The sequence below is a fragment of the Eurosta solidaginis genome, chromosome 4 (assembly GCF_040869045.1).
Source record: "Eurosta solidaginis isolate ZX-2024a chromosome 4, ASM4086904v1, whole genome shotgun sequence".
Classification (NCBI taxonomy): domain Eukaryota; kingdom Metazoa; phylum Arthropoda; class Insecta; order Diptera; family Tephritidae; genus Eurosta; species Eurosta solidaginis.
The window spans coordinates 265,671,015-265,687,230 of record NC_090322.1 but is presented as its reverse complement, the minus strand read 5'-3'; the positions used below and the strand labels follow the sequence as shown (position 1 = coordinate 265,687,230).

General features: G+C 40.6%; 1 protein-coding gene across 14 annotated transcripts in view; it reads left to right on the top strand.

Annotated features, from left to right (window-relative positions):
- The window catches only part of LOC137251409 (streptococcal hemagglutinin-like), a 124,339-nt gene that overhangs the window by 82,940 nt on the left and 25,183 nt on the right, over window positions 1-16,216 (top strand). For all 14 annotated transcript variants that reach the window (XM_067785911.1, XM_067785908.1, XM_067785903.1 and 11 more), the window contains 5 exons: window positions 8,696-9,280; window positions 11,335-13,217; window positions 14,735-14,992; window positions 15,084-15,601; window positions 15,728-16,125. In XM_067785911.1, coding sequence (XP_067642012.1) covers window positions 8,696-9,280; window positions 11,335-13,217; window positions 14,735-14,992; window positions 15,084-15,601; window positions 15,728-16,125 — 3,642 coding nt within the window. The remainder of the gene's footprint in view (window positions 1-8,695; window positions 9,281-11,334; window positions 13,218-14,734; window positions 14,993-15,083; window positions 15,602-15,727; window positions 16,126-16,216) is intronic.

Sequence of the window (16,216 nt, the reverse complement as noted above, 5' to 3'; positions counted from 1 at the left end):
TTTTATGAATTTTCACTCACGCGAACGAATCTAATAAGATAATAAAAAAACATCCTTTTTTAATGTTGATGTTTCCGACAAAATAAGTTTGAGTTGTTTTGGAATCTTTTCAACTTAAAGTGTTACGAAAATTAAACTTGCCGAATTACATGTAAAGTTACTCCAGTGGTGAATTACTTTCCTGCGATTTGATTCTTTACTTTTCTATAACTTACAAGTTCTCTATTTAAAATGTTATGTCAAACATTTATACTAAAAGTTTAGTTCGAAACAATCAAGTGTGGCAACTACATGCGAGAGAAGAAATTGACAATGAGCTGAGCTGCAACTGAAAGAATTGAGAATCAGTTTTGTGACTACTATATTCATTTCTTTATTCATATGTATGTTTATTAGCAAGCATGCGTGTTTATGGTCGCCGTGGTGTGATGGTAGCGTGCTCCGCCTACTACACCGAAGACCCTGGGTTCTCACTCCGGGAAAAGCAACATCAAAATTTCAGAAACAAGCTTTTTCAATTAGAAAAAAAATTTTCTAAGCGGAGTCGCCCCTCGGCAGTGTTCGACAAGCATTTCTGCCATGAAATGCTCTCAGTGAAAGCTCATATGCCTTGCAGATGCCGTTCGGAGTCGGCATAAAACAAATAGGTCGCGTCCCGACAATTTGTAAGAAAAATTTCTAAGAAAAGGAGCACGACGCAAATTGGAAGAGAAGTTCGACCTAAAATCTCTTCGGAGGTTATCGCGCCTTACATTTATTTATATGGCAACATAGGTACTTTCATATAAATGCTGTCGCAACAACTTTTTTTTGTTCATTTGACTACTAAAACGGTCAATTACGAATCAACGATTTGTGCGCTGTTGATTCAACATCTTGTTGCGATGGATAACAATTTACAGAAATTTCGGTTGAATGACCCGTATTTCGGTTGATTTTACCAGTCTATCCATCGCAAATAGCCGCTGAATCAACTTCGCACAAACTGTGATTCTAAATTGAATCAAATCAACAACAAAAAGTTCACCATCCCACTGTAGCCATCTAGCCATGCTCTGTTAAGTAACAACCATTATTACTCTGCAGGTTAAACCCTGTACAAAATATCTACCAATCATTTAGACAGTAAGTTGTGGAAGCTTTACGTGGAGGAGAGAATGAAAAAGGCCTCGACGGCACTTAATGCATCTAAAATGGGTGTACGTTGGATCTATAGCACTCTATCTCTCATTGGGTAATTACAGTGATTGTAAAGCTTATCGCATACTATGGAGTCCTTGTTTGGTGGGGGGCCATACAAAAATAAAAAGGCTCAAAAATTTAGAGGGGTTATGCAGGCTTTCAATGCTGAGCAAACGGGTGCCGTGAAAACAAAAAAGCCGTGAATGCTGCATTGTATGCCATTTTGCTCATTCCACCTATAGATCTAGTCACGAAGAACATAGCGTTAAGTACTACAAAGAGACTTAATGCCCCGATGCAGCTTGAGCGCAGACCATACGCCCATTCTAGCAGAGCGTCATCAAATACTGAACGAACAGACTACCTTATGCCCTATATGCGCTTCCAAGGGACTCTTAGAGGTACGATAGAGGTGGAAGGTTAACCCAAGCGCACTCAAATGGCAGACACTTCCTTAGCTGTATGGTAACCAAGGCATGCCGTAATTGTTACTGGTAACTGCTATGTATGTATGCATTACAGAAGTATGCATATAAAAATAAAAAAACGAAATTGAAGTCTATTTTTAAATCTTGACTTTTAAATTAAGGTTGAAAAGAATGCCCAAAAAAATGTTCTAATATTTTTTGCACTGCCTTACCGATAATTTCCAGTGATTTGGGTTTCTTATCTATTTCGGCCGGGTGCGAGTTCGCCTAAATTTTAGGTACCTTAACTAATACTAATAATGGAACTTCCCAGAACTGCAATAATTTAGGAAAAAGCTGTAAAAACTGTGCGAGTTGATTTGGTATTTTTAATGCGTTTTCACGCTTAAAAAGAACAGAGGTCAATTAGGGTCCGTGGTAAGTACCTATCCCAAGATAGCAGTGGCTCCGTTTTATAAGGCTTTTTTTCGGACATAGTGGGGCACGTGCACAATAACCTTTTCCACAATCTCGAATTCAATACTGTGATGTTGGTACGCCTCCAATAACTTCTTTAGGCCAATTAGTGCACTTGGCTGCAAAATATGTTCAGATTGCGGTCCATATTTGAGAAGGATCCAATTCTTGTGTCGCCAACATCAGCTTGAACAAAATTGAGCTCACCATCACGTCCAATCGATCGGACCTTAATCGCAGCAGGAATCATCGCTCTATGATCTATGATTTACTTAAATTGAATGGACAAGAGCCATTTATTTGCATACACATACAATATTGAAAAATCAATATTTTTGTTTTTGAAATTTGACATTTGAATTTAGGTTGAAAAGTATGTCCATAAAAATTCAAAATTTTTATTTTGCACTGCCTTACGTACAGTTTCCAGTGGTTTAGGTTTTTTCTCTATTTAGGTAGAAATTTAGGTCAACTCGCACACAGCCTTAGGTAACGAGTTGAATACAAACTTACATACTGCCTTCATTGGCGCTTAACCGTTTAAACGGTTATGGCCGTCCAACAAGGCGCCCCAGTCGATAAAAATACTTACTTAGCAGGTGCATCATCTTTCATTAGCATAATATGGCCCAGCGAGTAGCTGCGGGGCATGCGCCTTACCAACTTCTCGCCGCAGTATTAGAATAGCTCTGCAGGCAATCCATCACCGCGGCCTTGTTGTTTTTTTGTGTTCCCTCCCTCCATAATCTAAGTACTCTCTGATCATCGGTTACAAGGTCGTCGTCGTTTTAGTTCTTACAGTAGTTTTCCCTGGACTTAAAACCTCCCACCTGTCGCCGAATTTTTTTGGTACAATTTGTGGGCGTTATTCCTGGTGGATACAAGCTTAAACTCCTCGCACTCAATCAAGCCTTTCTGCCTCTGTTTTTTCTTCGTTTAAATACGTCTCTCGGCGGCCACCGTGGTGTGATGGTAGCGTGCTCCGCCTATCACACCGTATGCCCTGGGTTCAACTCCCGGGCAAAGCAACATCAAAATTTTAGAAATAAGATTTTTCAATTAGAAGAAAATTTGCTAAGCGGGGTCGCCCCTCGGCAGTGTCTGGCAAGCGCTCCGATTGTATTTCTGCCATGAAAAGCTCTCAGTGAAAACTCATCTGCCTTGCAGATGCCGTTCGGAGTCGGCATAAAACACGTAGGTCCCGTCCGCCCAATTTGTAGGGAAAAATCAAGAGGAGCACGACGCAAATTGGAAGAGAAGCTCGGCTTTAGATCTCTTCGGAGGTTATCGCGCCTTACATTTATTTTTTTTTTAAATACGTCTCTCGTCGCCTTTCCACTCGCGATAGGGTTCACACACTGTTCTTTTTGCGCTCGCTTTTAACTTAGCCCCGTAGGCAACGTCTTTTCGTGGAACCTCTATAGGATATCTGTCCCGTACAACAGAGTTTTCAGGCATGGAGGTTTTCGCCATTTAACATGGTATGTTGTCCAAGCTTCGGAAGATGTTTACTAATAGGACGTAGTGCAATATTTTTTAAACAAATCTTGAAGATGGGTTATTTATATAAGATATATACATTAGACTGGATCGATTTATTAACCGATATCGCGCCATAATTTTTCGATAGGATTTGGGCTCAGGGAAAAAAGTTCCAATACGCATACCAAAAAAAAAATTTTCGAGCCTGCGAAATTTCATTTTTTTGACTTTTTTCGACTTTGATTTTTAAGGTTTTTTTCATGACCTACTAAAAAATTTCATATATGTTTTTTTTTTTTCAAAAAACTTTTATCGACAACGTCTTTAGCGGATATTTCTGGGTCGGACAGGGTATACATATGAAAATTTGTTTAATAGGTCCTGAAAAAAACCTTAAAAATCAAAGTCAAAAAAATGAAATTTCGCAGGCTCGAAATTAATTTTTTTGGGTATGAGTAGTGGAACTTTTTTTTCCTGATCCCAAATTCTATCGAAAAATCGATGGCGCGATATCGCTTAACTTTCGTCCATACAAATCGACCCACCCTAATATATATATAACTGATTTTTATACGCAGCTGAGCAGAGCTCACAGAGTATATTAACTTTGTTCGCATAACGGCAATCCGGCATAAACTAATCGAGATAGATATACACTTCTATATATCAAAATGATCTGGGCGAAAAAAGAAATTTATTTAGCCATGTCCGTCCGTCCGTCCCTCCGTAAACACGATAACTTGAGCAAAAATCGATATATCTTTACTAAACTTAGTTCACGTACTTATCTGAACTCACTTTATCTTGGCACAAAAAAATGGCCGAAATCCGACTGTGACCACGTCCACTTTTTCGATATCGAAAATTACGAAAAATTCCGTAATTATATACAAAATATGAAAAAAGGGATGAAACATTGTAATTCGATTGGTTTATTGACGCAAAATATAACTTTAGAAAAAACTTTGTAAAATGGGTGTGACACCTCCCATATTAAGTAGAATAAAATGAAAAAGTTCGGCAGGGCGAAATCAAAAGCCCTTGGAATCTTGGCAAGAATACTGTTCGTGGTATTACATATATAAATAAATTAGCGGTACCCGAAAGATGATGTTCTGGGTCACCCTGGTCCACATTTTGGTCGATATCTCGAAAACGCCTTCACATGTACAACTAAGGATCACTCCCTTTTAAAACTCTCATTAATACCTTTAATTTGATACCCATATCGTACAAACACATTCTAGAGTCACCCCTGGTCCACCTTTATGGCGATATCTCGAAAAGGCGTCGACCTACAGAACTAAGGCCCACTACCTTTTAAAATACTCATTAACGCCTTTCATTTGATTCCCATATCGTAAAAGCACATTCTAGAGTCACCCCTGTTCCACCTTTATGGCGAAATCCCGAAATGGCGTCCACCTATAGAACTATGGCCCACTCGCTTTTAAAATACTCTTTAATACCTTCCATTTGATACCAATGTCATACAAACACATTCCAGGGTTACCCTAGGCTCATTTTCCTACATGGTGATTTTCCCTTATTTTGTCTCCAAAGCTCTCAGCTGAGTATGTAATGTTCGGTTACACCCAAACTTAGCCTTCCTTACTTGTTACATATTCTATGAATAGGTGGATCAGATTTTTCTATGAAGATCGAAACAAACTTATATTTTTGGAGTTTCTCGTTTCGCTGGGAAATTAACAGTTATTTTTAAGTTTTTTTATTTTGCTCAGAAATTTATATTTTAATCAGCAAATACTTATATACATATATTTTTCAGAAATCCAAATCGATTTTTTTATTTGCTACGGCTATGCCATGAAATGGGAAATATATTATCGGCAACCAACTCATTAAAAGAAACTCAAAGGGATTTTGTTAATTCTCTTACTCTTGCTCTACTTACCGATCATCCAATTTTAACCATCACAGCCTCTATCGAAACTTTTGTAGAGAACCCTTAATTGGCAGAGTGTAAATATTAGAACGAATACTCAGAGCACTTTTTTTTAATAATGGCACCAGTATGGATCAAATACAGTCATTTTCTTGTTAAACAAACAAACTATATTCGTCTGGCAATGTACAATGTTTCCTAAAGACATTTAAAATATTTTAAACATTTGGTGCAATAGCGCATCGTGATGACACCCGTAAGTTCACTCACTGTATGCTTGTTTAGCTTGAAAAGGAAGGCAAAACGATCTTAACATCTCGCAAACATTCCATCTGGTCCACAGCAGGTCTATTTCCCTAATCTCATATTCTGCGATTTTCTGAGAAGATAACCAAGCGGAGTTCTCCCCCCATAAGGGTCTATCTCGGAATATTCCCTAGCCGACCTATTAGCAAATTCATTCCCTTCAATACCGCTGCGACCAGGGATCCAATTAAGGGAGATATTGAAATGCGTTATGAACACCTGCGAGGTTTTACACCTACTTGCGATATCCGATGCTATCATATTGGATTATAATTCCTTTAAAACAGTCTGGCTACCGGGACCGTACCGTACTGGAGCAGAGTAGCTGCTACCTTTAGGGCGTAGACCTGCAGACACAACACCACCTATACATACTCATTTTTTATGTACTAAACCATTACATCCCCATATAAGCCCATATTTTTATACTCAGCTGAGCAGAGCTTACAGAGTATATTAACTTTGTTTGCATAACGGCAATCCGTAACGGCATAAACTAATCGAGATAGATATAGACTTCTATATATCAAAATGATCTGGGCGAAAAAACAAATTCATTTAGCCATGTCCGTCCGTCCGTAAACAGGATAACATGAGTAAATTTTGAGGTATCTGGATGAAATTTGGTATGCGGCTTCCGGGGCGCTCATCTCAGATCGCTATTTGAAATGAACGAAATCGGACTGCAACCACGCCCACTTTTTCGATATCGAAAATTTCGAAAAACAGAAAAAGTGCGATAATTCATTACCAAAGACGGATAAAGCGATTAAACTTGGTAGGTGGGTTGACCTTATGACGCAGAATAGAAAATTAGTAAAATTTTGGACAATGGGCGTGGCACCGCCCACTTTTAAAATAAGGTAATTTAAAGGTTTTGCAAGCTGTAATTTGGCAGTCGTTCAAGATATCATGATGAAATTTGGCAGAAACGTTACTCATATTACTATTTGTGTGCTAAATAAAAATTAGCAAAATCGGTTGGGGAACACGCCCACTTTAAAAAAAAAATTTTTTTTCATCAAATTTTAACAAAAAATTTGATATCTTTACAGTATCTCAGTAAATTATGCCAACATTCAACTCCAGTAATGATATGGTGCAAAAAAATACAAAAATAAAAGAAAATTTCAAATGGTCGTCTAGAATACTTTTAATTCCATAAGTCGAACAAAAATTTACCAATGGTAGGGCATAGATTCTATGACGATAACTGTTTTATGTGAAAATGGGCGAAATCGGTTGAAGCCACGCCCAGTTTTTATACACAGTCGACCGCCTGTCCTTCCGCTTGGCCGTTAACATGATAACTTGAGCAAAAATCGATATATCTTTACTAAACATAGTTCACGTACTTATCTTGGTATAAAAAATTACCGAAATCGGACTATAACCACCCCCACTTTTTCGATATCGAAAATTACGAAAAATGAAAAAAAAAAATGCCATAATTCTATATCAAATATGAAAAGGGATGAGACATGGTAATTGGATTGGTTTATTGACGCAAAATATAACTTTAGAAAAAACTTTGTAAGATGGGTGTGACACCTCCCATATTAAATAGAAGAAATTAAAAAAGTTTTGCAGGGCGAAATCAAAATCCCTTGCAATCTTCCAGGAATACTATTCGTGGTATTACATATATAAATAAATTAGCGGTGCCCAGCAGATGATGTTCTGGGTCACCCTGGTCCTCATTGGGCCACTCCCTTTTAGAACCCTCATTAATAGCTTTAATTTGATACCCATAACGTACAAACACATTCTAGAGCCACCCCTGGTCCACCTTTATGGTGATATCTCGAAAAGGCGTCCATTATAGAAATAAGGCCCACTACGTTTTAAATAATCATTAACACCTTTCATTTGATACCCATATCGTACAAACATTCTAGAGTCACCTCTGGTCCACCTTTATGGCGATATCTCGAAAAGGCGCCCACCTATAGAACTAAGGCCCACTCGCTTTTAAAATACTCATTAACACCTTTCATTTGATACCCATATCGTACAAACACATTCTAGAGTCACCTCTGGCCCACCTTTATGGCGATATCTCGAAAAGGCGCCCACCTATAGAACTAAGGCCCACTCGCTTTTAAAATACTCATTAACACCTTTCATTTAGTACCCATATCGTACAAACACATTCTAGAGTCACCTCTGGTCCACATTTATGGCGATATCTCGAAAAGGCGTCCACCTATAGAACTAAGGTCCATTCCTTTTCAAAATACTCATTAACTAACACCTCTGATCCACCTTTATGGCGATATCTCGAAAAGGCGCCCACCTATAGAACTAAGGATCACTCCCTTTTACATCGCTCATTACCACCTTTCATTTGATACCCATATCGTACAAACACATTCTAGAGTCACCCCTGGTCCCACTTTATGCCGATATTCCGAAATGGCGTCCACCTATAGAACTATGGCCCACTCCCTTTTAAAATGCTCTTTAATACCTTCCATTTGATACCCATGTCATACAAACACATTCCAGGGTTACCTTAGGTTCATTTTCCTAAATGGTGATTCCCCCTTATTTTGTCTCCAAAGCTCTCAGCTGAGTATGTAATGTTCGGTTACTCCCGAACTTAGCCTTCTTTACTTGTTCAGATATAGAAATTTTCGCCATCAATTTTACAGCCCAAAATGTATTGGATGTTTGCGAATAGCCACGCAAGGTTAATTTTCAAAGAACTTATTCCTCTTATATGTGGATACATAGTTCTCAATAAATTAATGAGGTTATAGGTGGATAACATTCACGAAAGGTATAAGGCCTTCGGCACAGCCAAATACAACCTAGCCCTTACTTGTAAGGTTTAAATTTTGACCAATAACAGTTATTTGTAATCAGCGTCCATTACACATAAAATAATATAAAATTAACTCTCATTACGAAAAATGTTTATTTATATTTATAGGGCTCCGAAAGGTTGGGACCTATAGTTTTTCCTTCGACTCCTACTCAGAATATCGTAAATGCGACGCCGAGCCCAACAACTCCAAGAAAATCGTCAGACTATCCACAGCAAGCGACAAGTGTTAATGCTAAAAGTGAAAATAATGAAAGTTTTGCAGCGCCGATCATTTCCAGGGGCGTGGTGGCTGGTATGGGTGGGGGTCCGCCCGTCGGATTGGGAGGAGGAGTCGGGGCAGCAAATGTGTCCGCAATGTCCCCTGCTGGTTTGGGACAACAACAAAACAAAGATAACGCTCAGTTGGGAAAGAGTTGTAGTAGTCAAAATGCTGCTGTTGTTCATTCGACAGATAGCATATCAGCATCACCAGGAATGTTATCACCGATGGTTCAGACCCCAAGTACAAGTAGATCTTCAACGCCTGTACATCCAGCAACAATTACTAATGAAAATTCTTCGTCTGGACCGAATGGCCAACAAATACAGCAGCACCAACAATTGCTTCCACCAGCACAAACACAACAACAACCATCTGTTGCAGGTGTTCAACCGAATCTACCACCTCCATTCTCTGTGGCAGCATCTCAGGTGAGTAAAATACTATTAAATTTGTTTAAACAAAAAAATGTTGTATAGTTTAGTTGTATGGGTGTCAATCAATGGCTACATATGTGCCTCAACAAGCAATTACAGGCAAAGTCGAGTTAGGAGTTATTAGCGGTATTATATTATCCGAACTCTGAACTATACCCGCTAGTTAATTACACATTTATCTAGAGAAACGTTTGCTCCAAAATAAACTTAGGCTTACATCCGCATCCGGCCAGAGGCCGCAAAACTCAGTCAGACCTTGAGCCGAGTACGTCGGAGTAAGGCTTTTCTAGGGCCTTGCACCCAGCACCTTCGGTGTGGTAGGCATGCATGGTACCATCACACCGCGTTTTATGGATGATCTTTGGACTAAGGATAGTTTCGGAATTGTTTCCGTAATCATGTACAAAATCATTTCGGGATAAATTTCTGGATAGATAAGGAACCATTTATGGGCTATTTTAGGGATCATAACGAATCTAATTCGAAAACTTTGGCTACTGTTTTTATGTTTGTTTAACGATCATTTTTGGGATAGTTTCGGGACTATTCTTGGGAATTTCATCCGAAACATTTTTGGACTTGAAATGGTTTTTTTACTGATTTTTAGTTCAATGAAATTTTATATTCTATTTTCTTCTTATTCCAAAGTTAAATATATTGTAACGAATTTACTGCAAATCCTCCTATTTGCAATCTTCTGCTAAGTTCGAATCACTAAACTGTTGAATAAATAACCCAATATTGAATGATGGAAAAATGGCCTTTATTAAAGTACTTCACAATAACACTTATACTTTGCAACTAGCTTGCTTAATAACCAAACTGACTGATAGCCTAAATGAAAGTGATCTATTGCCCGACAGATAGCGTGCTTAACTGAAACTGCTTGTAGCGCCTCTACCGCTGGTGCTTTTGTACTCTGTGATTTCCTCGTGGCATCTTCTAGGCGCTTCCAGAATTTACTTAGTCACCGCCATATAATTATAACTACAGATGCACGTATATAGCTTCTCATATGCTTGTATTTGTGAGCGACACTTCCACAATTACAATTGCATACTTTTGGGAGCATCTCAGATATCTGCATGTGTTGGTGCATCTCTTCTCTGCTGCGTTTATGTAGATACAAGTGACTGTCTGCTTTATTGTTGTTGTGACTTCATTTACTTAGCATCAGACTAGGGATGTGAGTATCACTTAGTGCCACTCATATTCGTCACAATATGTATATAAATCTCGTGTCACGTTGTTTGTCCGCGATGGACTCCTAAGCTACTCAACCGATTTCAATTAAATTTGCACACCGTGTGCAGTTTGGTCCAACTTGAAAAACAGGGACTGGTCTATTCGAACAAATTCTATTCACGTTTTGATTTGCCTGAAATTTGGTATACATATACTCGTACTAGATTAGCATTTAAAATACTTTTTTTTTTGGGATGAGGACCAGGGACCGATCTTTTCTAACAAATTCTGTTCTTGGTTCGATTTACCTGAAATTGGGCATATATGTAGGTAGCCATTTGCCTAGATTAGTGCTTATGACACTTTTTTCAGGAAGTGGAGCAAGGACCGACTGGAACTGCGCCTGGGACTGGAACTGGAAGTGGAACTTGAGCTTGGACTTGGGGTGGGACTGGGACTGAGAAAAAGGTGTGGAAAAGAACAAGAACTAGATAGAAGAGAAACAAGGAAGGAGAAAGAGACAGAGTTAGACGTAGATAGAGAGCTATGGATAGATGGAGCGGAAAAGAAGTGAGTGTAAAGACGAATAGGGAGAAAGGGACGCAGAAAAAGAGAAATGCAGAGGAAACAGTGAGTAAAAAGATAACGAAAAGTGGGAGATAGGGGAAGGCAGAGTAAAAGACAAAGGCTGCTTAAAAGTTATGCAGATAGACCAAAGCTAGGATAGAGCAACATCTGCCGGTCTGCTAGTTATAATATACATTTTTAATATAGCTATAAAGTCATAGCAACAAAGGACTTCGGCTAATATCTAATAAGTTGGCAATCTTCTATTTTATATTTTTTTCTGTATTCTATTATAGGCTCAAACGGAAACAAGAAATCTGGTACCTTCCTCCGCACAACAGCTTATCGATGGCCCATTCGTTTCGAAGCTAGCAGCGAATACCGTTGGCGGGCATCACGTGCCACCGCCATCTAGTTCATCCATGCACATTAAGAATTTGCCACTTTCAAGCAATAGCACCCCGCAATCTTCGGTAGCACCGACTTCGATGATGCCAAGTTCTATTACCACAACTGCTACATCTGGGTCTATTGTCAGCGGTTTCGGAGTTGGTAGCCGTTTAGGTCCTGGGCCACCCATGCATCATATGCAAAGTGGCTTTGCGCCCGTCTCTGCTACAAACCCTGGCGTTGTAGCGAAACCTGGAGAGATGTCGAATACAGTGGATGCCCCAAAAAGTATCTCAGCGCCGCCGCTTCCACCAGTGATGAATGGCTATTTGCCCACATTTTTGCCGGCAAACGTATCTACACAAAATAGCGTACGCATTTCACCGCACATAACTCATATGACACCAGTGACAAGTGGCTCGTCTATTTCTGTTGTGCCGCTGACATCGACATCTTCAGCACAACAAACAGCGATCATACCTGGAGGTTCGGTGTCCATCAATGCGAATGTAACAATGTCCCTACCAGCTACAATGGCAGCGTCCTCGTCAGCGCCAATGACTTCAGTCACTATGGCAACCATGGCAACTATGCCAAGAGGTCCCTATTTGGTTAGCGCAACAACTGCAAGTACAATGTCGTCAAGTAGCGCATCACCAGCACTACCACCAAATCATGGAATGTTTAGTCAGGGCAATACGACAATTGCAATACCACCAGGTGCACCACCAATGTTAACTGGCGTACCAAATGGTATGGCGCCAATGCTAATACATTCACCCTATCGTACACCATATCCAGGATATCCATTATATACACCATATAGCGGTCTGCCACATAGTCCTTATCTTCCACCAGCTGTGCCATCCCCAAATGCATCTCCACGCACAATCGATACACGCACTGGCAGAGAAGTAGCACCTGTAGCTCCTTCTCCTAAAATAATTGCAGCCGGTATGCGACCGATGACACCTGTGAGTAGCGCTGCTCCAGTCTCGACGACGCCTGTTAGTAGCAGCGGCGGTAGCAGTAATATTAGTGGTGGTGGAGGTGGTACAACTATTGCTGCTCCTCCACAGCCGCCACCATCATCCCCAGCTTCAGTACAGATGCCGCTGCCAGGCATGATGCAAAATTCTGCACCTGGCATGCCGCCGAGTCAAGGGGTGCATTTAATGCACCATTTACCATATGGAAGCAGCCCACACGGACCACCGCAACAAATACCACCTGGCATGGGCATGCACATGGCTATGGGCATGCCAAATAATCATGGTTACAGTAGCAGCAGCAGTAACAACAATAGTAGCGGTATAAATACGAATACCACAACAACAGCAACTATAGCCAGCTCGACATCATTAAGCAGTAATATTAATAGTAACAATAGTAATGGCAGTGGTAGTAGTGGGGGTAACAACTCCGGCAATAACGTTATGGGCGGCAATACAAACGCAGTGCAACTGCAACAGAGGGGGGATGGATCACAATTGCTGCCGCCACCACCTCCACATATGCTTTCACATTCACATCTACCACCACCGCCGCCCACGCACCCTGGAACGGTAGCGGGCCCCCCACATATGCACCCAATGCCACATATGCTTATGCATCCACAACAACATGCAATGCTGCGCGGTATTTCTCCCAATTCGGCCAACACAAATAATAATAATAATAATACTGGTTGCCTACCTTTACATGGTAGTTCAGCATCTTCATCTGTGATTCAGAGAGTTATCTCCCCTAAAAATGAAAATCCCAGCAGAGAACGAGATATCGTTTACAGGTACATACACAAATTGTCACATATACAAATACATAATTATCGTTGACCCAGCCAATATTTTCTTGGAAATCATTTTTTCGAATTTTTCGCAGTTTAAAAGAAAGCGTATCTTTGTGAAGTTTCACAGTAATATGATAGTAAAATCAAATTGTTCTGAGCCCTTAGGTCCACAGGTTGCATCCGAGGAATGGCACACAGTGCTATCAACGGGACGGTTTTCAAATCTCCCGTCATACTGATAATTGATAGTCTGCATATCCGCTCTACTTTTTTTTTGTACAGGAAAAACTTCACAATCACCTAAAATACCAATGAGTGAGAGGGCTATAACCGAGTAGTCCAAAGTCCACAACAGACTTGGAAGTAACCTTATGTGTTGCCCCTGTTTACTGATTTCGTGGCACCATATAAATTCTATTACTAAATAATCTACTTGTGTAGGTGTGGGAAGGTACCCAAGTAGTACTCATTGTACTCCGATTTTGAGCGGGAAAGTTCTTTGGTTAATTGGTCAATAGTCTTTGGGTTGCAAATGGCTGATATTTTCCGGCTTTGGTGGGAAGGAAACGCATGATGCCCTCCAAGAGTGCGACATATGATTCAGTCCTATACACCCATCATCTCTGCGCGTTCTTTCTAACTTTTTTACCGCCTACTCCATTTTGGTATTGGTCACCAAACCTTGCCCTACTCACTCTCAGATCGGAATGTTAGTGCTGTTTATTAATACCTTCTCATCATCCCTCGCTAGAAAATGTTCATCGATAGGCATCTTGGAGTACTCCTTACTACTATTTTTCATTCCCGTTCTTCTTTTTCATGAGTCCCTAAACTATTTCGCCTCAAGAAAGGACTTTCGCGCCCTGCCCTGAGAGGTTAAGAAGAACTGCCTCTAGTCACCACACGGTTGGTATACTCTTGCACGCCTTCAGCTTAATTCCACTGTACTAACCGATTTAAACTCTTAAAGCGGTTTACTCGGCTTTTTCCGAAACATCTTGATCCTGTTACAAATAATCCACTTTTTGCTTGTCTTCTGTCCCAAGAAATGTTTATGATAACTAGCACTTCTTGGGGACAGCCTGAGGAAGGTAACCCTTTGACCTATCCGAAAAGCCGGGGTTTTGATCTTACTTCCCTCTGGCTTATCACGCACTTCCATATCCTTAATCTATGTTTCATATCACCCCTATTTATCCTCTCTGTTTGATCAGCCGCTTTCGAGGTAGCTAATAGCTTGCTATTAAAGTTCCTCTGTGCGCTTTAGGCCAGCACATGTTGTCGATGCGTTTGGCCTGTCTCATTATGCGTAAGGCTTTATCTTCCCTGGCTTGCAACACTATTCTATTTTTCTACTCCTCCTTCTTCGCCTTCGTCTTATTGGTAATACGTCCACCTGTGACAAGGCGGGCTCAGCCTTTTGATATTAAACCGTTCTCCACAGCAACGCCCTTTGCTGACCGTCTGATCATCTGTTTTGCTGAAATTCTATATTGCTCACTAATTCTTCATTGCAGTATACCGCGCTCTACGCCATCCATCAATACTCACAGCAGCGGCAGCAATAGTGTACCAACTGGTGCACCACCATACATGACAACTGCTGTTAGCAGTGGCAATAATGTGGTGGTAGGGTCAGCTATGCCGGTGCCCTATAGTAGCTCGGTTTCAACTATGCATATAATGCATTCGCTTCCAACGACAACAATCGCACACCAACAAATCGGCACAGCGCCCGGTCACCCTTATCAGCAGAAAGGTGCATTATGGCCCAGGTAAATAAACTCCTAATAAAGTTTTACAACACTTTGTTGATTTTAGAGATTTTTTCTATATACATATAATAAAATGTATATATTACTTTAGCTCATCTATGCAATTAACTTCATCAACGGCGCCGCCGACAAATAGCACGTCAACGTTATCGAGTGTGGCAACGCGTCCAACACCGCCGCCGGTGCCACAGCAAACTACATTGAATGTAGGTGGAGGCTCATCGGCTGCTTCAAATGCACCAATATCTTCTACTGCTTCTATGGCTATTGCTGCTAATTCAGCTTCTCCGCAAACAACGCATGCTGGCGCAGGATCTGTTACCACATTTCAACCACCATTTTTCATAACCCCCTTGCCACCACCGCCACAGACTGTGCCAGTGTCAACTATGAGCAACAGCAGCAGCACAGCAACACCGCCATCTACATCATTGGCTTCATCCGGCGCTGTATCGTTACATAGTAGTGGATCAGTTAATTCAACTGCTTCATCGTCATCATCTTCAATATCGGGTACTCAAACAACTGTGACAACTGCAGCAAGTACGCCGGTATCAACTTCAGCACCACATCCTTTTTCAGCTGAATCTCTCTTTCAAACTAGTAAAAGTAATTTACATTTTTTTTGCAAAGATTTTATTTGATTTTTACACGATTTTTTTGTATCTTTTATTCACAAACAACTCCTAACTTGGAATAATTTTTACACTGGCGTTCCCGGTTTTGGTACATTAGATGATCAAGCAGATCTGTTAAGACGCGAGTTGGATAGTAGATTTCTCGATCGTTCTGGTTTGGCTGTACAACCGCCTGCACCACCACCACCCTCCACGTACTTGCGTCAGGAGCTACACCATCATCAGCACCAACATACGCACCTACACCAGCATCAACAACTTTTACCATCCGCTATACCGGCAGCACTACCTGCTGCACCACCCCCAGCACCGGCACCTATATTCCCACAGCTATTCAAAGACATTCCAAAAATTTCAGCCGTAGAAACGCCATTCTATCGTACCGGTATTGGCTTACCAGGCTATCCTGGTTATAATTCGGGTTTGCTACATCCAGGGCTTGGCGGTGCAACGCCTTTTATGCCGCCCGGGCATTTAACCACGTTCGCCCCAAAGGTAAAGATATATTCAAAATACTTAAGAAACAAATTGCATGTAAGAAAATTACTACATAGTTTTGTTCGCGTACTCAATTTCCAGCATACAC